At 39.7% G+C, this 21,608-nt stretch overlaps 2 protein-coding genes and 1 pseudogene across 5 annotated transcripts in view; 2 read left to right on the forward strand and 1 right to left on the reverse strand.

The window, feature by feature from the left end:
• HPS5 (HPS5 biogenesis of lysosomal organelles complex 2 subunit 2) overlaps positions 1 to 423 on the reverse strand; it is a 37,529-nt gene extending 37,106 nt beyond the window's left edge. Inside the window, exon 1 of one of the 3 annotated variants that reach the window (XM_045557640.1) lies at positions 248 to 423. The gene's annotated coding sequence lies outside the window, so the exon portion shown is untranslated. Of the gene's footprint in view, positions 1 to 86 lie in introns of all 3 variants that reach the window. The other 2 variants (XM_045557639.1, XM_045557641.1) reach the window with 2 other exon arrangements.
• GTF2H1 (general transcription factor IIH subunit 1) overlaps positions 420 to 21,608 on the forward strand; it is a 36,704-nt gene continuing 15,515 nt past the window's right edge. For both annotated transcript variants that reach the window (XM_045557642.1, XM_045557643.1), the window contains exons 1-7: positions 420 to 884; positions 9,286 to 9,454; positions 12,456 to 12,648; positions 13,795 to 13,960; positions 15,331 to 15,424; positions 18,071 to 18,220; positions 18,354 to 18,433. In XM_045557642.1, coding sequence (XP_045413598.1) covers positions 9,301 to 9,454; positions 12,456 to 12,648; positions 13,795 to 13,960; positions 15,331 to 15,424; positions 18,071 to 18,220; positions 18,354 to 18,433 — 837 coding nt within the window. In that variant the 5' untranslated portion in view covers positions 420 to 884; positions 9,286 to 9,300. The remainder of the gene's footprint in view (positions 885 to 9,285; positions 9,455 to 12,455; positions 12,649 to 13,794; positions 13,961 to 15,330; positions 15,425 to 18,070; positions 18,221 to 18,353; positions 18,434 to 21,608) is intronic.
• On the forward strand, positions 5,811 to 6,531 carry LOC123642082 (annotated as a pseudogene).

The raw sequence follows: 21,608 nt of genomic DNA on the forward strand, positions 1-21,608 counted from the left end.
GCACTCATTCATTCATTCACTGGAGAGACAAGGATGAACAAAACACAGTCCCTGCCCACAAAAAGCTTCTCGCCTAGCAGAACTACCTTTTTAACAGCAGTAACTTTAATACTGTATTCAGATCTCTTGATGAGGAGAGCCCCAGTAACCAAGTTTTCACAGCCAGGCTCACAGACCAGCAGCCCGGAGGTCCCGGCCCCGCTACACCACATCCAGGCCAGCAGCCCCCACTCTCAATGTAACGCACCTACTCACCCGGCTATGTGCCGGGCCACTAACAGCAGACTGAAAGCGGAACCCGAACTTCAGCCTCCCCTCTCGCTCCTCCTCTTCCTGGCTTGCGTCATCCAGGAGCGCCGGGGACGCGGGGGCAAGGCTGTTAACGGCACTTCCTCGTCACGTGACGGGCCACGCCCCTCCTTGCGCGTGGTCCCTCCCCCTCAGTCCGCGGTCGCGATTACGCTCTCTACCGCCTGGAGTGTGAGGGCTGCCGCAGGCTGAAGACACGGCATCGACCGGAACCGGAGGAGCTCTAGGCCAGATGGATGGGCCCGCCAGGATCCTGGGACCGTTGACCGCTCGAGGCCAGAGAGAGGAAAGAAACAGGCGGGAACCGGTGGGGGAGGGAGGGAACCAGCGGAAGGTGTCATGGCGGCCACGCTCTAGAGTCACGTGCCCGTTGGACCGCCTAGGTACTTCCGGTCACGTGCCCTCAGACTCCTCGCAGCCAGCGATGGAGGCGAGACCCCCCAGTAACAGAGGCGGTAGCGACTGCTGCGGCCGCTGGGTTTCAGCCTCTTCCCAGCAGCGGCTCTAAGAAACACAGCGGAGCTCGACCCGACCCAACCCAGTTACTCCCTGCCCAGAGCTGTAGCTTCCACTTGGTAAGTTTAGACCGAAGAATGGGGTTGGGTGGGCGGGTGAGAGGGGCTGACAGGCCCCGGGGCCGCCGGACTGCGCAGATTCTCCCCCTTTTCCCTGCGTCGCTGTCGCTGTCGCCACGGCGCCCTACGCTGTCGGCTCGTTTTGCCCTTATTCTGAGGCAGAGAAGAGGCGACCTCTAATCTACTTAACCTAAAAGAAGCCTCCCCTCCCACTCAGGGAAGGGACTCGAAGATTTGCCCAAACCTACGATCATATTTGGCTTATGAGAATGAAGGAAGTGGAGGCCTTTCCCAGTCAGAGAAGCCTTTTCCGTTGGAAAATGTTCTCTTAAGTCTCGGTTTATGTAAGAGCAAAGCTCTCACTTTGGTGTCCGCGTACCGTTTGCTTCCGCCTGTCAATCTTACCGCTCTTAAAAACCTTAACACATGTGCCAGTCCACACACCCCTAGTTTTGGTCATGCCTAATGTCATTGTCATGTAATGATGAAAAATAGACCATCAGTACCTGGAAGTATATAATTATAAATTTCCTAATGTTCTCAAAGGCTAAATTGACTAGGTGTTTCCCATTGACTTTTAAACGCCCATTTTAGCGTTTAAATGGGGCGAGGAAAGGAAATATAAAAACTTAACCTTTTGTCCATTCGAATACCCTGTTTAAAAAAACATGCAAAAAGTGAGTGGTTTGAAATATGCTTTGCAATAAATATTGACTCCATACAAACCAATATCCAGATTTGTGATTTTCAAACGTTTTAAAGGAGTGGAACAATTTCTCCCCGTGAATTGTTTTAAGAGGGCTGGACCCCACCCCCTTAGCCTCACCTTTGTCCTAGAGGTATCTTGGAACATGGTTTGAAAACCACCCATCTGGACTTTGGTAATTAAGCCAAACTTGCCAATCCTAGCCTCTTTAAAAGCCAAAACCAAAGCAGTTGAGATGGAGAGGTCACAACAGAAGGGAAGATAACCTCTGGTACCAGGCCTCTGGCTTACAGAGGGACTGGACTCTGGAGAGAACTTTGTACCTATTAGCAGGCTGAAATCCTTCATTCAGAAAGGAGAGGCGGTCTGCTACCCTCCGCAGAGCAGTGTATTGATAGGTTTTAGTCTCTCCTGGTTGATTTTTTTTTTTTTTTTGGAGACAGTCTCGCTTTGTTGCCCGGGCTAGAGTGAGTGCCATGGTGTCAGCCTAGCTCACAGCAACCAACCTCAAACTCCTGGGCTTAAGCGATCCTACTGCCTCAGCCTCCCGAGTATCTGGGACGATAGGCATGCACCACCATGCCCGGCTAATTTTTTCTATATATATTTTAGCTGGCCGGATAATTTCTTTATATTTTTAGTAGAGACGGGGGTCTCACTCTTGCTCAGGCTCGTCTCGAACTCCTGACCTTGAGCGATTCACCCGCCTCGGCCTCCCAGAGTGCTAGGATTACAGGCGTGAGCCACCGCGCCCGGCCCTGTCCTAGGTGATATTAAATACATATTGCAATACAAATGTTGAAAGTCAAGAGCACTCTTTAAAAATACTGAGAAGATTGGTGCAGTCAGAGGGAGAAGAGTCAGTTGAAAGTAGTGAAGCAGGCTGGCTGCAGTGGCTTATGCCTGTAATCCCAGAACTTTGGGAGGCTAAGGTAGGAGGATCACTTGAGACCAGGAGTTTGAGACCACCTTGGGCAACATAATGAGACCTTGTCTCTACAGAAAAATTAAAAAATTAGCCAAGCATGATGGTACTTGCCTTTAGTCCCAGCTATTCTGGAGGCTGAGGCAGGAGGATCTCCTGAGCCCAGGTGCTGGAGGCTGCAGGTGGTGACACTGTATTTTGGCCTGGGCAACAGAGGGAGGCCCTGTCTCAAAGGAAAAAAAGAAGTAGTGAAGCAAGCTATGAGCTCCAGTCAGTTGTGAATGCTTCCTGTGTTACTGCTCTCAAGCCTTGGATCTTCTTCCTGCTGATGCCGTATGTCTTTCCATCTTACAGCATGCTTCTCTGTGCTCTTGTTTTTTCCCATACTAACAGACTGTTGTCTGGTGTACGTACCTTGAGCTTTCCTAGTATTTTGGCCACTGTTTCTACCTTATGGATACTGCTACTAGAGTTGTCTTTGTGCCCTTCTCCCTTTTTCTTTCCTGCATTCAGTGTGACATTGTCAGGCATAGATCTAATAGTTCTTCTTTCCCCCACTTTGATTACCAACTGTGATTACTCTTTCAATTTTGGTAATGTACTCTTGTCAGCGTACAGTATTTATTAGTGGATATGAGCACATTTTCCTGTATCATGCATCTCTTGTGTCGCATTTTCTTCCATCTTGCCTGTCCCTGCACTGCTGTAAAGTGAAAAAATGCTCAATCCTGTATTGCCACATTTTTTTCTTCTTAATATCTTCCTTGTCTGTGAAACTATCCTTAAAAGACACATTTTGGTCACTCTTTACATAATTCTAAAGTCTTATTCCCTGTAATGCTGAATTGTTAGAACTTTTTTGGGGCTGCTTGATGGCAAGTAGCATTTCAAATCTCCATTTTTTTATAGTGGCAGATACAGCAGCTCTCTTTCTAGTAATCCCTATTTTAGAGGGTAATAATGAGTTTATAGTTCACTTTGCCTTCCCTCCCATTCATCTCTGTACACTGGAAAAGGGGATGTAGATAATGGAAATGTAGAGATGCAATAATTTAAAGACTGCTAGTCAGCTGTTTCAAATTTTTCCTGTCACTGTGTCCTTATAAGGACAGGACCCAGTTATTGGAATCTTTGCAAGAAGTCATACCCTGATCTATGATTTGAGAGCTATAGTGCTTCCTGGAGTTTAGCCAAGGATGGGTATGCAAAAGTTTCTTGTGTGTCTTACCAAGATTGTATTCTGCTAACAACAGAGATCTTAAATGATGTCACAGATATTTACTGGACTCTTACAATGGGCCAGATGCTATATTGCTAGGTGCTGTATTGCAGAGAATACAACACACAGGGCCTCTGCCTTCCCTTATGATGCTTGCGGTCTGTCAGGGAACATATACTTTAAAAGAATTACATAAAAAATTAATTACAGTTGTGGTAAATGGTACGAAGAGAATAGGAGACCTTAGCTAGTAGCTTGGAATCTTTAGAGTAGACTGAAAAAGATGAGCAATATTAATTTTCTAATATTCATTATAATAAACACATAACTATTAAAACTTTAAAGTCCACTGTGTTTGTAGAATGTAAAACTGTTCTGCATACCATATAAATCACATTTTAGGAAACGTGAATTAAAATCTGTAAAATTCTGAGAAATCTCTGATAGACAAAATAAAACTAGATCTGAGAAAGATGGGAGGGGAAGGGTTGAGGAGAAGTTAGTGGATAATCATAGGATAATTTTAAGTATGTCAGTAGTTGGAAGAAAAGCAGTGAGAAAGGACAGCTGACAGAGCAAGTCCCCAGTTAACTGAGCTTACTGGCACAAATAAAAGTGGTAGTGTTGGAAAAGAACAGAAAAGCCTTTCTGAGTTGGGAAGGTGAGGGAGAAAAGATGGATGAAGACACAGAAACTGTAAAGTGAAGAATACATTAGATTAATAGAACCGCCTTTCAGCCACCCACTTTAAATCAATTAGGAAAAACATAACCCCTTATATATAGCATGGAAAACCATGTGTACCAAAATTCATTTATGGAGAACTTAAAAAAATAAATCAGAGATACATTGGGCCAACTGGTCAATTGTCTCACAGTTAATTTGCTTGGTAAATTTCCCCAGTCATCTGTTGTACCTCTGTTAATTGTATAAGGACCAATTTTAGGAGGTTTAATAGAATCATTGGGGCTATCCTACAATGGCTTCTGTGATTTCCAGATTTTTCTTGAAGGGAGTTCCTTGGGTGGCACACACTTAGTCCCAGTAGAACTCTGTAAGAGCCACAGAATATTTCATTTATGAAAATTATTCCTGTAGGCTACATGTAAACAAATAGGGCCAATGAAGATATAGCTTTACGGCCGGGCACGGTGGCTCACGCCTGTAATCCTAGCACTCGGGGAGGCTGAGGCAGGTGGATCGTTTGAGTGCAGGAGTTTGAGACCAGCCTGAGCAAGAGCAAGACCCTGTCTCTACTAAAAAAATAGAAAGAAATTAGCTGGACAACTAAAAATATATAGAAAAAATTAGCCAGGCATGGTGGTGCATGCTTGTAGTCCCAGCTCCTCAGGAGGCTGAGGCAGGAGGATTGCTTGAGCCCAGGAGTGTGAGGTTGCTGTGAGCTAGGCTGACGCCATGGCATTCTAGCCCGGGGAACAGAGTGAGACTCTGTCTCCAAAAAAAAAAAAAAAACACAAGTGATACATATTGCATAAATTGAAAATAACAAACTATTGAAAATAGAGAACACTTTTAATTCTTACTAACACTCCTAATAGCTTCCTCTGTTACCTTGTAAACATTTGATTTGATGGGGAATAAACTCTTGAGAAGACATTTTTACAACTACTTCATTATAAAATATGTATTTATTATAGTTAATCCAGAAACAAAAAATAACATTCAGATTATCTGTATTTTTATCACCTATAGCTATTATTAAATTTAAGGTCTCTCTCTTCAGTCATATATATTTGCAAAATGCCATAGTGGAAATTTGAGGTCAGGCTGACCCAGATTCAAACCTAGTTCTACTACTACCTTCATGCTTGGGGAAAGCATCTTGATTTCTCAGACCTAGTTTCCTTATCTACCGGTAACAGAATCTACCTCATAGGATTATTAGCTGGGAACTGAATGAGAATGCCTATAACGAGCTCAGTCCAGTGCCTGGCACATAGTAATAAGCATTCAATAAATTTTAGATTTAAAAAAATTTAAGAGAGACAGCGCCGGGGCAAGTGAGAGCCGGACGGGCACTGGGCGACTCTGTGCCTCGCTGAGGAAAAATAACTAAACGTGGGCAAAGGAGGTCCTAAGAAGCCGAGAGGCAAAATGTCATCATACGCATTCTTTGTGCAGACTTGCTGGAGCACAAGAAGAAGCACCCAGATGCTTCAGTCAACTTCTCAGAATTTTCTAAGAAGTGCTCAGAGAGGTGGAAGACCATGTCTGCTAAAGAGAAAGGAAAGTTTGAAGATATGGCAAAGGCGGACAAGGCCCGTTATGAAAGGGAAATGAAAACCTATATCCCTCCTAAAGGGGAAACAAAAAAGAAGTTCAAGGATCCCAATGCTCCCAAGAGGCCTCCTTCGGCCTTTTTCTTGTTTTGTTCTGAGTATCGCCCTAAAATCAAAGGAGAACATCCTGGCCTATCCATTGGTGATGTTGCAAAGAAACTGGGAGAGATGTGGAATAACACTGCTGCAGATGACAAGCAGCCTTATGAAAAGAAGGCTGCAAAGCTGAAGGAAAAGTATGAAAAGGATATTGCTGCATACTGAGCTAAAGGAAAGCCTGATGCAGCAAAAAAGAGAGTTGTCAAGGCTGAAAAAAACAAGAAAAAGAAGGAAGAGGGAGGAAGATGAAGAGGAGGAGGAAGATGAAGAAGAAGATGATGATGATGAATAAGTTGGTTCTGGCGCAGTTTTTTTTTCTTGTCTATAAAGCATTTAACCCCCCTGTACACAACTCACTCCTTTTAAAGAAAAAAATTGAAATGTAAGGCTGTGTAAGATTTGTTTTTTAAAAAAAAATTTAAGAATGTGGAATCAAGCTACATCTTTTTGTTACATCGTTTTGTTTGTTTGTTTGCTTTGATCACTTAACAGTGTGTCTTCTCGTGCCATTTAAAAGTCTTAAAACAGGTTTTTAAATTTTTTTGCACTGTCACCCAGGCTGGAGTGCAGTGGCTCACTGTAACCTCAAACTCCTGGGTTCAAGCAATCCTCCCACCTCAGCCTCCCAACTGGCTAGGACTACAGTACATGCCACCATGCCCAACCAAGTTTTTAAACTTTTTAAGCAACTATAACTCTCTAATCAAAGTCTTAGGAGAACATGAAATAAGACAGCTAAAAAATGGTATCATATATTAAGAATTTTAATGTTTTATTATATTTGATATATAGATATCAAAACTGGAGATTGTAAAACAAGATGGGAAGTTATTTTCAAGGGCAAGTTGTTCTGCTGTGAACAGGTTTGTGCACACCTATCCCCAAAGGCCAAGGAAGCTGAGAGGCTGACAAATTCGATTCCTCAGAAAGAGATATTTTATAGGGACTTAGAAGCTATGTCCTGGTCAGCAGGGAGACGCTTTTATACTACAGGAAAAGGGTATGTGCATACTTCAGAAGGAATTTGCCTAAAGGCAGGATTTACAGTAAGCAATAGATTGAGTAGAAATCTTAGAGGCATTCCCCAGACCGGGGTTAATCAGAAGTCAGCGTGGTAGATTAGCATCCAAGATGGAGTTGGTTTATCTTCCACACAAGTGAAAAACACCAAGATAATTAACTTGGATGTATTTCGTGATTACATTAGTAAGGTGGGTAGAGATGACATAAGCACAATTTAAAATGAAGAGAAGTGATGTTAGGGTTGTGGGATTATGGAATTTTTAAAATCTCTCTTTGTAATTGTTTTTGTGAATTAAAAGCAGTTGTCTTATTGGGCTTCATTCCAACATTTACAGATGCACCCGTAACGCAGACTGTCTCCACCTGCATGACTCAACAGTGCCTCACACTCATATCCAGAGCTAAATTCCTTCACTTTCAAACCTGTTCTTCCTTCTCATTTATTTCTGCAAATGGCACCACTATAGTCATCAGTAAGGCTTAAAAATAGGGTATGGGCAAGCAACTGTGACACCTCTTCAGCACTTTAATTTATCCTGCTTCCTCAGTGGTCCTCCTTATCCCTTCCTCTCCATTCTCACTGCCACCAGCCTGCTTCATAGACCCCTTCCAGTTTCTCTGCAGTGCCTCATGCTGCCCACGGATTAATTTTCCAAAATACAAATCACTCCTCTATTCAGAAGTCTTCAGAGGTTTTCTGTTGTTTACCACATAGTGTGGCATTCTCCACTGTCTACCTCCATCTTAACCATCTAACCTCGTATTCTGCTGATCTTCATTGTGAACCTTATGCTGCATTCAAAGCAGACTGCTTTGCCATACCTAGAGAATTTTAAGCCTTTACCCCAAACCATTCCCTTTGCCTGTAACACCTCTTTCCCTTTACTTTCTCTGTGGAGCTCCTTTCTTCAAGACCCAGTTCATAATTAATTTATATATAAAAAAAGAATGAACTATTGATACATGCAGCAAAATTGTGAATTTCAAAAAACAAGCAAAAAGCCAGAGACAAAAAGAGTATAATTCCATTATTTAAAGTCCTATAACAGATAAAGCTAATCTGTGGTGATAGAAATCAGAAATAGTTGCTAAAGGGTGGGGGAAAGAGAACTGACAGAAAGAAACCTGAGGGAACATTCAAGGGTGATGGAAATGTTCTGTGTCTTCTTTTGGATAATTGTGCATGGGTGTGTACAGTTGTCAAAACACATCAAACAGAATGCCTAAGAGGTACACATTTGTTGATTTGTTAATTATATCTCAGTCTTTAAAAATTGCTTTAAAAAAATTCTATGGTAAACCTTTTAGAAAGTTTCCTAAGTGAAGAAATTGTCTCTGAGCCGAACTTATAACATTTTTTATGTGCCTTTTAGGACTTCACGCATTCTAATTTGTATAATAAATACCACATACACACTCATCTTGCTCACTATACTGAAAACTCTTTAAAAGCAGAAATTACTATTGACATTCATCTTTGAACAGGCTCCAGTCTCCTTGGCTCAGTACAAATTTATTGGATAAATGTATCACACTGACACTTTTCCTGTCCATTGTTGGGATGGAATAGCCTAGAAAGACCTATAAAAAGGGAGATGCCATGATTCACAATAAAGTCAACTTCAAAGAAATCAAGATTTCTCTTTTTTTACTTGTATCTCTTCTAACTCATTACTTCAGTGAATAAGAAATAATAGTTTTTTTAATCTAGTAGGGTCTTCTATAATGCTAAAGCTCTGCAATGCTAAATATACATTGAATAAAAGACCACATATTTGCAGTCAAATTCTACATTTATGAGTTTAGAATATAACTGAGGAAAATAAAAATATATTGAAAAATACTCTCATTAGCACACGTGGAAATGGTTTGAAAGACTGCCAAGTGTTATAAACTGTAAGTGTTATACAAATTCACACCTGTGATATGAGCAAAATGAAATTTGATTATAAAGGAATAATGCCTTGCAAATTTATCTTTAACTCTGAGTGAGACGAAAGACTTTTTTACTCCCTGTTAATTTCCTACAGTTTAGGTTTTAGATTTGAAAGGGACTGTAGAAGTCAACAAATTCAACCCTGATTGACATGTAGAATTCTTTTTACTTCATCTTTTTTTTTCTCTATTAGCACCTTCTAGCTGCCATGGCTACTTCATCAGAAGAAGTTTTGCTGATTGTGAAGAAGGTGCGCCAAAAGAAGCAGGATGGAGCTCTATACCTAATGGCAGAAAGAATCGCTTGGGCACCTGAAGGCAAAGATAGATTTACAATCAGCCATATGTATGCGGATATTAAATGTAAGTCACTTACACTAAGGTCTGATGTATATAGGTCATATTTTCTAGTAATTTTATAGGAAGATTGTTTATACAGTCTTTGTGGGTCTTAATTTTATATCCCAAAATACCAACTATGTAGAAATAAATTACAAAACAGGATCACTGAATATATACTATTCTATAACCTGACCTTTTCACTTAGTAATAGAATGTATACAGGTTTATATATGTAAATCTACCTCATAGATCTACACACATACTTTCTTTTAAGTGTGGTACATCATACTTCACTGGATAGACAATCATGTATTTAACCAGTCCTATGTTAAAGAACATGTAAGAAGTTTCAGAATTTTGTTATTGCAAACAGTGTTGCAGTATAGATCTGTGCACTCATACCATTTCAGGGATGTGTGTGCACAATACATCCCTAAAAAGGATTTTTTGTTCAAATGGTTCATCCATTTAAAATGTTGATAGGTGATGCCAGATTGTCCTTCAGTAAAATTTTTTTTTTTTTTTTTTTTTTTTTTGAGACAGAGTCTCACTCTGTTGTTGCCTAGGCTAGAGTGCCGTGGCGTCAGCCTAGCTCACAGCAACCTCAAACTCCCAGGCTCAAGCGATCCTTCTGCCTCAACCTCCCGAGTAGCTGGGACTACGGGCATGTGCCACTGTGCCCGGCTAATTTTATTTATTTATTTATATATATATATGTATACATATATATACATATATATATATAGTTGTCCAGATAATGTCTTTCTATTTTTAGTGGAGACAGGGGTCTCACTCTTGCTCAGGTTGGTCTCGAACTCCTGACCTCGAGCGATCCTCCCGCCGTGGGCTCCCAGAGTGCTAGGATTACAGGCATGAGCCACCGCGCCCGGCCTACATTATTTTTCTTTTTATAATCTTTAAATATGAAGGTTGAAATCAAAACCCCTTCTCTTTCCAAATTTGCAAGATTAACTTTGAATTTATTACCCAGGGTATGGTACTTAGTGGTTCAGTAGTAATTAATTAGCTTGAAAAGCACCAGATGAATCCTGGAATTTAAAAACTTTCTTCTGAAAGGGATTTCTGCAATTCACCTAAATAAAGATCTTGAATAGGAGAGACCCAAGGCAACCAACCCCTTGATAAATTGTGGCACCTGAACTGTGACCTAATATTAATATAGATTCATTTATTTCCTTGGATATAAGATTCTTCTCCTAGATAAAATTTTGTGTAGATTTCAAGCAACATGATACCTCCAAAGTTAACTACTGCCTAAGCTATATGATCTTTTGTCCACTATCTTGGTAATAGTACCTCTTTTTAAAACTTTGTTTCTATGGGAAAATGCCTGGCAAGTTCCTGTAAGGTGGGGGAGTATGTACCCAAATCTAGAGCTGCACCAGAACAGTTTTCCTTTTTAAGTTCAATATTTGAAAGAATGTCAGAAGCCATTGAAAGTTATCAATAATAAATTACTAAGGTGAAAATCAGCAGTAGTTCTTACCATAGCTGAAGTTAGCTAGTTAAAAAATTTAGGGTGGCTTCTCAGAGGCAGGAGCTAAGGTAGAGAGCGTGGATGAAGTAGTGACCAAGAAAAGGTACCTTTAGAAAGGAGTGACTGTTTTGGAGAAATGGGATAATGAAACATGCTACCTGACAGTGTAAATTGCTTCATTATTGCAGCTTTTAACAGTAAGGTACTTTATCTGTTCCAACTGTTAGTCTGGAATTGTCATCTTCATTGTCACAGTTTCTGTTTATTTAAAGTTTAATAGATCAGCTTATGCTAAGATGAGAGCTCTAGGCAATGTGTCTCCCATCCATGAGTCACCCATTTAATGGGACAAAGCCCTCCATCTCTGCTTCCCATACAAAGAAGAAAAGCGCTACTGTAGCCAACAAGGCCCATTCTGTAAGAACACAAGTTCTACATTATGTAGGTACATCTTGGCATTCCCAGCCCTGATTTTTTATTATGAAAATCTTCAAAGGTACAGAAAAATTTAAAGACTGGTACACTGAAAACCTATGTAATATATCCTACTTAGATACTACAATTTTTATTTTGCCATATTTGCTTTATTTGTGGGTACAGTTTTATTGCTTATAATAGTTTCACACCAAGAACATTTTAATAATAAATAGCCAGACCATTATTACATTTCCTTGGTTGAGCCAATAATGTCTTTTATAGCTATGATTTTTTTTTTTAAAACCAGTATCCAGTCTAGGTTCATGTAGTTGTGGCCTCTTTAATCTCTTTTAGAGTATAGCCTTGGATATCACACATTCTGAACATGTCTGATTGTCTCCTTCTCTTTTGTTTAATTTATTCCTGTATACCTATATTTTTAATAAACTGAAAGATCTAGAGGCTTGAGTATAACCAGGTTAAACATTTTAGACAAGAATAGTATGTAGGTGGTGATGTTTACTTCCTATTCCATCACCTCAGAAAGCACATGATGTCAGATTGTCCTGCCTCTAGTGAGACTGTGTTTGATCACTTGGTTAAAGTGGTGACACCACATCTCTTGAATGTATAATTATATATTTTCCCTTACAAAATTAGTGAGTAAGCCATGGGCTATGTTTTATACTTTTTTGGATTATGACAAGTCATTTTTATTGATGATAATGGTGATTAGAGGCAGCTGTTTCAAGTGGGTTTGGGGCTGCTATCTTAGTTGGCTGTTTTAGAAAGCTTTAAAGAAGCCTGCCCTAGATCAATGGAAACAAAAGCCCGCTAATACCTAGCAGTAGAAGCAGTGGGTGAGAAGTGCTGCACAAAAAGGATACTCTAGTGGGAAGCAGAGTGTTAGTAGTGATTTTGTTGAGTATGCTGTGGTTATGTGGGATTATTTGAGAAGAATGCATTTCTGCAAAGGCATGAATATTGGGACAGGGTAACTGAAGCCCAAAGGAATCCTGAATCTTCTTAGGTGGAGAAGTAACCTATTGTATGGCAATTTCCACAGTGTGAGTTTCCTCATCTAACTAGCCTCGTGCTTCTTTTTAGGCCAGAAAATCAGTCCAGAAGGAAAAGCTAAAATTCAGCTTCAGCTGGTCCTGCATGCAGGGGACACAACTAACTTCCATTTTTCCAATGAAAGCACAGCAGTGAAAGAGCGAGATGCAGTAAAGGACCTTCTTCAGCAGCTGCTGCCTAAATTCAAGAGGAAAGCAAATAAAGAACTGGAAGAAAAAAACAGGTGGGGGGAAAAGAATAGCCTTTTGAAGAGATACTAGATTCTCTCTAGTCTCCTAATAGGAGTAATAGCTTGTTACCTCTCCCCTCCCTTTTGCTGTGATATTGTAATGTAGGAAAATATGGGTTTTAGTTTCTTTATCTCTATTTTTAGTTTTCAGCTTTAGCATCTTTTCTTATTGTGTGACTTTTGAACGAATAAGAATGCACAAACCCAGAAGTTAAATTAACTATATCAAGCCTAACATCTGTTTAGGAGCAGAAGTGAGAGTAGAAGGTGATAAGTTTTCTTAATTTCTTTTCCCAGTTCTCTGTCACAGAGAAGATACTAAACTGTTAGAAGTGTGCTTGTGAAAAAGAAACCTGAAAGAATTCATACTGTGAAAAAGTGAAACGGCATGTAAAATAATGAGAATTTCTTAAAAGATGAATTATTCCATCACTGACATCCTTTAGCCCATCAGTGCTTATAGCTCCAAATGCTTATCACAATGAAAGATTAGTTGCTGGAAAATCCCAAGCATATCTCCTCTCTTCCCCATTAACCTTCATGTGTGAAAGATAATACAGTTGGCCCTCTATCTGTGAGTTCCACATCCACAGATTCAACCAACTTCAGTTTGAAAATATTAGGAAAAAAATAGCAATATGACAAAAAATAATCCAAATGAAAAACAGTACAGTATAGCAAACTACCTAACGTTTATATTATATTAGATATTATAAGTAATCTAGAGGTGACTTAAAGCATATGGGAAAATGTTTGTAGGTTGTGTGCAAATACTACACCATTTTACCCAAGGGTCTTGATTGAGCATCTGCAGATATCAAGGGATTATACAGTACGAATGTAGACCCAGTGATCTTTGTGACACTACAAAGGTGCATAAGACCAAATCCATGCCTTCAAAGAGTTTAATCTTTGCTTCTTCAGACTTATCTCCATTTATCTCCACTTCATTGTTCCTCCAAAAATGTTTTTTTTGCTCTTAATTACTAAAAAATGAACTAAATGGCCTCTCCTGTTCAGTTATCACAAACTAAAATTTGTGTGTTTTAATGTTTTATGTCACTAAAGTCTTTTTAAAATGTTACCTAAATGGTGTTTTATTCTAGAAGTTCAATTATATTTCATATATTCTATCACCAGAATGCTGCAAGAAGATCCTGTTTTGTTTCAGCTTTATAAAGACCTTGTTGTGAGTCAAGTAATCAGTGCTGAGGAATTCTGGGCCAATCGTTTAAATGTGAATGCAACAGATAATTCTTCCACATCCAATCATAAGCAGGATGTTGGCATTTCTGCAGCATTTCTGGTATGTGACCCTTCTAGATTTCTGAAGAGAAGAAAAAAATGAAAACCCCAATATTTGTGTTAACAATGCTGTTTCTTTTATAAAATTTAGCATTTCCTTGAAGTATGGAAAATTTAGTATCCATAGTATTCTTCCAAAATATTCTTAAGATACATACAGTGTTTTTAAAATTTATATTTCTACTCAGGAGGCTGAGGCAGGAGGATTACTTGAGGTCAGGAGTTTGAGGTTGCATTGAGCTATGATTGTACCACTGAATTCTAGCCTGGGCTACAGAGCGAGACCTCATCTCTTAAAAAAAATTGATATTTTCTTGGTTTTTGGACTTGACCCTAGCATGCTGGAGATCAAATAGACTTTGAAAATGACTTTTTAGAAATTAGACTAATAACTTAATTCTCCTAATACTTTTAGGGCTTTCTAGTACCTTCTTAATGATTGTTATATTTTACTTATAATACAAAGTTAAATGTTTAATGACCATCATATTATAGAAAAAGTAAGATCTGTAAATGTATCCAAATAGAGGCCAGGTGCCATGGCTCATGCCTATAATTCCAGCACTTGGGGAGGCCAAGACGGGAGGATCACTTGAGTCTAGGAATTCAAGACCAGCCTGGGCAACATAGTAAGACCCCCATGTCTATAGAAAATTTTAAAATTAGTTGGGAATGGTAGTGCATGCCTTTAGTCCTAGCTCCTGGGGAGGCTGAGGTTGGAGGATTGCTCAAGCCCAGGAGTTTAAGGTTGCAGTGAGCTACATTAGCACCAATGCACTCTAGCTTGGGTGACACAGCAAGATCCCATCTCGGGGTAAAAAAAAAAAGTATGTAATAGAAAAATTGGGAGTGCTTTACCTGTGGAGTTAGAAAATGAAATTCAGTTAGTCTGTATTCCAGGGGAACCAGAGCACTATTTACACATCCAACAAAAATTTGAATGCCATTTGTATGTTTAGTATCTTTTTGGGTGCTTAGTAGTGAATTGAATTAGTAAGGCTTTTCCCAAAGAAACCAGTCAGTTAATGTTAGTTTAATTATTTAGTAACCAAAGTGTATGGTGGTTTAGTAACTTTACAAATTTTATAATAAAGCTCCACTAACTCTCTACCGTCAGTCACATTTAAACATGCCTATTTGACCATATTGGACTTCCAAGGAAGAATATTTTACAGGTCCCTAAGACAATGAGAAACCAGTCCAGGCTTCTTTGAGTTCTGTCTCTATGCCAAAAGTGAAAGTGAAGGATTTACTGTCTGCAGTTGATTTAGAAACACTTTTCTCCCACCTTTGTCCATTGTCTATTGAGAGCTTAGACATCTTCCCTGATGTTCTCATTTACTATATGTATGTCTGTAATCTTTGTTTTAGGCTGATGTCCGACCCCAAACCGATGGCTGCAATGGTCTGAGATATAATTTAACCTCTGATATTATTGAGTCCATATTTAGGACCTATCCAGCAGGTAAGAGGAGTCAGTTCTTCCAGATGGTTAAAATATTTGGATGAATTCTGTAACATATCAGTGAAAAACAAAAATCTGAACATTTATTTCTAATCGTGTGCAATAAAATCTGTAAAATGCTTTACCCAGTGCCTGACATGGACATATGGTAGGTCTAAGGGTAAACAATGTGCTGTCGTCAATTCATTGTATGACAACTTTGCTATTCTTTCAAGCAGTGGTTCTTAAACTTTCTTTAGCCCTCAACATACTGAGTAAGAAATGCTGAAATGACATGCTACAGAAGCATCGATAAATGAGTCTCTATATAGCACTAACTCAGGCCATCCTTCATACTGCAACCAGAGTGACCTTTCTAACTCACAAATCATTTCCCATGCAGAAGCCATCCTAAAAGTATAGATGCCTTGACCCTAGTGATTTATGATGTGCAATCAAGGGCGAGAGCCACTGCTTTAGTCATTCTTTGAACTAAACAGAACTCTTAAGCTTTATATGATTCTCTTCTCACTTCCTCACTTGTGCCCCATATCTCTCCCTCAGGACTCAGGGCAAACATCGCCTCATTGCTACCTTTGTAAAATCCTGACTTGGCCAGGTACAGTCAAGCTCACACCTGTAATACCAGCACTTTGGGAGGCCCAGGTGGGAGAGTCAATTAGGACCAGATGTTCAAGACCAGCCTGGGTAACATAGCAAGATCTTGTCTCTCCAAAAACAATTTTTTTTTAATTAGCTGGGCATGGTGGTGTGTACCTGTAGGCCTAGCTACTCAGGAGACTGAGGTGGGAAGATCACTTGAGCCCAGGAGTTCAAAGTTAAATTGAGCTATGATCTTGCCACTGTACTCCAACTTGGGCAACAGATCATAACTCTGTCTCCAAAAAAAAAAAAAAAAAAAAATCCAGACTTTCTCAGGCAGATACCTTGTTTGATTGTTTGTTTTCAGAGTATTACACGGGGGTACAAACATTTTGGTTACATGAACTGTAATTGTGCCATTTGAGTCAAAGCTATAAGTGTGCCCATAACCAAGATAGCGTGAATTGTACCCATTAGGTGTGAATTTACCAGTCCCCTTTCCCCCCTCCCACCTGCTTGGTTTCCGCTCGGTTTTACTACCATATGTGCACATGAGTGTTAATTAATTAGTTCTGGTTTAATAGTACATCAAATGCCCATCAGTACATGGGTGGATTAATAAAATGTGGTATATGTATACTGTGGAGTACTACTCAGCCATTAAAAAAATGGTAAACTAATACCCTTTGTAACAACCTAGGTGGAACTGGAGACCATTCTTCTAAGCGAAGTATTGCAAGAATGGAAAAACAAACACCACATGTCAGGCTGGGCATGGTGGCTCACACCTATAATCCTAGCACTTTGGGAGGCCAATGTGGGAGGATTGCTAGAGGCCAGGAGTTTGGGACCAGCCTGAGTAAGAGTGAGACCCTGTCTCTACAAAAAAATAGAAAAAATTAGCTGGATGTGGTGGCACATGCCTGTAGTCCCAGCTACTCAAGCTGAGGCAGAAGGATCTCTTGAGCCCAGGAGTTTGAGGTTGCAGTGAGCTTTCATGACACCGACATCACTGCACTCTAGCCCAGGTGATTGAGCAAGACACTGTCTCCAAAAAGAAAAAAACAAAAAAACCAGACTGGGCGCGGTGGCTCACGCCTGTAATCCTAGCACTCTGGGAGGCCGAGGCAGGTGGATTGCTCAAAGTCAGGAGTTCGAGACCAGCCTGAGCAAGAGCGAGACCCCGTCTCTACTAAAAAATAGAAAGAAATTATCTGGCCAACTAAAATATATATAGAAAAAATTAGCCAGACATGGTGACACATGCCTGTAGTCCCAGCTACCCAGGAGGCTGAGGCAGTAGAATTGCTTAAGCCCAGGAGTTTGAGGTTGCTGTGAGCTGGACTGATGCCACAGCACTCACTCTAGCCTGGGCAACAAAGTGAGACTCTGTCTCAAAAAAAAAAAACAAAACTTATACCAGGAGAATTAAGTCTTGACATTATATGCCAGACACTATTCTGAGAGCTTTTTCTATATTAAATTCATTTAATCATCACGTACACCTATGAAGTGGGTGCTGTTATGACTCTCATTTTACAGATGAGGAAACCAGTCTCTCTCTAGAGAGATTAAGTAATTTGCCCAAGGTCACACTGATAGTAAATGGCAGACCTAGAATTTTAAACTCAGTCTCTGGCCCAAGAAAGCATGTTCTTGAACACTGTGCTCACTGGAGTGCTGAGCTCATAATCCAGTAGGCATTTGAGATCTTCCTTTCCCTACCACCGAACTGCCTGGGATTGAGATGGCACATAAATAGATGAACAAACAAGCAAACTCAGGTCCGACTCCAGGATTCTTAGTGTTTCTACTATAACTTCAAAACTTAATTCTCTCAGTGCAAAATAAGATTTTGTTCATCATTTGTTAAGATTCATAGCAGTAGTACCTCACCTGATCTCTCAAGTTGTGTTTCATATTTGTAATTTTAATACATACTGTGTAAAGTTGAGAGTTTCTTAATCTAGTTTTTGCTACTAGTCTATTTCAGTTATCTAATCTGAGAGGTTTTAAGAAATGGAAATTCAGTTTGTAACTATTTCTTATGGTTTTTTTCCACAGTAAAAATGAAATATGCAGAGAATGTTCCCCACAACATGACCGAGAAGGAATTCTGGACACGTTTTTTCCAGTCCCATTATTTTCACAGGGACCGGCTGAATACAGGGTCAAAGGATCTCTTTGCAGAATGTGCCAAAATAGATGAAAAGGGTAACTGTTTATCCTGACACACTTGAGTATTTAATGTGCCACTCGAGTCATTAAAGCTGTTAATGAACTTTTTTTAAATTTCTCAGAAAGATGAGACATGCTGAACTTTTTATTTCATTTTTTTTTTTTTTAGGGTTAAAAACAATGGTTTCTTTAGGAGTGAAAAACCCACTACTAGATTTGACAGCTTTAGAAGATAAACCATTAGATGAGGTAAGAAGCAATAAAAGAAGGCGTGAGAGAAAACGGTTTTTTTCCTAATGTTCAGTATTTTTATAGTTTTAAAATTGCTTTAAGTGCAGATTTATTCCACTTGTGAGAATATAAAACAAGTAAAATACTATTATTTGAAGTGATTTATCAGAAGTGCTTTTCAGTAGCTCTGTTTGCCGTTAAAATTGCCTTAAAGAACTGAAATTTCTGTATGAATTGCTAAAACTTTAAAAAAATAAATTTCTAGCTCCCCTATCAGTACTTCTCTAGGTAATAATCGGGGCTTAACATGATAATGAGTCCAGCTTTATGTTCTAGCTAACATTTAATCTTAAAGAAATGTGGATAAATATTAACAAACAAGGAAGATAACAAACATCTGTTGATCGCCTACTATCTGCCAAACCTTGAGCAATCTCATGACCCTTACCCTACATTGGTCCTGATATGTTTCAGCAGCAGGACCGTCAAGTATGAGCCACCTACCTCAGCATCGTGAGGTACAAATGTATCCAATCACAGAGAGAGAGGTGGTTCCTTCTGTGATCGAGAATAATTCAATCCCTGCCTCTATCTTCTAGGCCAGGAACCTGCCGTCCTCAATTATTCCCTTTACTCTGAATTTTCATTTTCCTGCCCACCCCACCCCCCTTTTTTTTTTGAGACAGAGTCTCACTTTGTTGCCCGGGCTAGAGTGAGTGGCATGGCATCAGCCTAGCTCACAGCAAACTCAAACTGTAGTGATCCTACTGCCTCAGCCTCCCGAGTAGCTGGGACTACAGGCATGCATGCCTGGCTAATTTTTTCTATATATATTTTTAGTTGTCTAGATAATTTATTTCTATTTTTAGTAGAGACGGGGTCTCGCTAAGGCTGGTCTTGAACTCCTGACCTCGAGCAATCCACCCGCCTCGGCCTCCCAGAAGGCTAGGATTACAGGCGTGAGCCACCGCACCCGGCCTTCCTGCCGTTTTGACTTCTTTTCTGCTGGCTGTATAAACATGCTCACACCTTCCTTTTTTTTCTCCTTAACTTTCCCCTTATTTTTGTACTGCACTCACCAGATGAGAAGAACCAATGTTAAAATTTTGTGCTACAATCTAATTATAAACTAACATAAAATAATCCTTAGTGCTCACGTTAGTCATTTTCTTGATGAAATTCAGTTGTTTTCTTGGTAATTCTCAAAACTCAAGTTATTTCCTTAGTGAATCTCAACACATTACAGACAGTCCCTGATTTAAGATGATGCAAAGGCAATGTGCATTCCGTAGAAACCATACTCAAATTTTGGGTTTTGGTTCAAAATTCTTAATAATAACTTTATTATAGAATAGGCTGTTAGATAATTTTGCCCAACCGTAGGCTACTGTAAGTATTTGATCACATTTAAGGTAGGTTGTGATGTTTGGTAGGCTTCTTGTACTTTTTGACTTACAATATTTTCAATTTACGATGAGTTTATTGGGACTTAAACCCTGTGTAAGTCAAGAAGTATCTGTGCAAACATGGCCCTCTTTAATTATCCTGAAAAAATGAAGCTTAGTGAACCTTAGAGATATAGCTTAGTATGATGGAAAAAAAATTTAGTGCATTTTTCTTTAAAATAAAAATGATGGCATATTGTACATGTACTTTTGTAACTTTCTTTTTCTCTGCTTGTCAATATCAGTCCAAACTAACTATACCACAGTTGTTAAGAACATAGACTTTAAAACCAAACTACCTGACTTAGAATCTGGTATTTTTTAACATTTCTAATCCAAATTTTTTGTGTTCTTTTTGCTTTTTTGGTTTTATTTTTTTAATAAGATGGAGCTAATAGTACTTGCCTTATAGGATTGCTATGAGAGTAAAAAGATTGTGGTGCCTAGTAAGTACTTAATAAGTAATAGGTGTTGATACTATTATTATCTATATTTTTAAATGCCTTCATAGTATTCCTGTGGTATGACTATATCAGCATTCCCTTTACCAGAAATGTTGGCTGATTCAGTTTTAACTTTGGTCCCTCTTCTTCCTTTATCAATCTCTAATTGTTGTAACTATCATAGGCTGTGGTCTTGGGCCTCCTGGATGTATTCATTCTATTCCATTAATTACTAATTATGTAATGAACACCTCCTTGATATCTCCACTTAGATATTACACTGGCATCTCAACTTACCGTGGCCAAAAGGGAACTTTTGATTCCCATCCTCATAAACTTGTTTCTTCTGAAGTCTTTCCTATCTCAGTAAAAAGCATTACCATTTGCCAAGCCAAAGACCTGGGAGTCTCCTTGACTCTTCCCCTTCTTTTACGTCTATCATTGTGTCTATCAACAAGTCCTCTACAGTATATCTCTGATCCATCTGCGTTTCTCTTTCTCTGCAGGCACTTATACGCTCTCACTTTTAAGCTACCACCATCTTTGGCCTGATTGCTTTCATTAGTCTCCTAACTGATCTTTGTTTGTACTCTTGACCCTTATAGTTCATTCTTTTTTTTTTTTTTTTTGGAGACAGAGTCTCGCTTTGTTGCCCAGGCTAGAGTGAGTGCCGTGGCGTCAGCGTAGCTCACAGCAACCTCAAACTCCTGGGCTTAAGCGATCCTACTGCCTCAGCCTCCCGAGTAGCTGGGACTACAGGCATGTGCCACCATGCCCGGCTAATTTTTTCTCTATATATTTTAGTTGGCCAGATAATTTCTTTCTATTTTTAGTAGAGACGGGGTCTTGCTCTTGCTCAGGCTGGTATCGAACTCCTGAGCTCAAACAATCCACCCACCTCGGCCTCCCAGAGTGCTAGGATTATAGGCGTGAGCCACCGCACCCGGCCCCCTTATAGTTCATTCTTGCTTAGCAGTAAGAGTTACAGTATAAAGCAGATCATAATACTCCCATATGTGAAACTCTTCAATGTCTTCTTGTTGAACTTAGAATAAAATCAAAACTCCTATAAGACTCTGCTTGATTTGGCCCCTGCCTGCTTCTCAGTTTGGACCATCACCACTCATTCATGACCCAGACATGATGACCTTCCTTCACTTCCAAGTGTTTTCTACTTCACAGCCTTTGTACTTGGTGTTCTTCTACCTGCTCTTCACCTTTCTAGCTTCCTACCCATCTTTAGATGTCAGTTCTAATGTCACTTCATCAGAGAGACCTTCCCTAACCACCCCCCATCCAGTTACT

Source organism: Lemur catta, chromosome 7 (assembly GCF_020740605.2).
Source record: "Lemur catta isolate mLemCat1 chromosome 7, mLemCat1.pri, whole genome shotgun sequence".
Taxonomy (NCBI): domain Eukaryota; kingdom Metazoa; phylum Chordata; class Mammalia; order Primates; family Lemuridae; genus Lemur; species Lemur catta.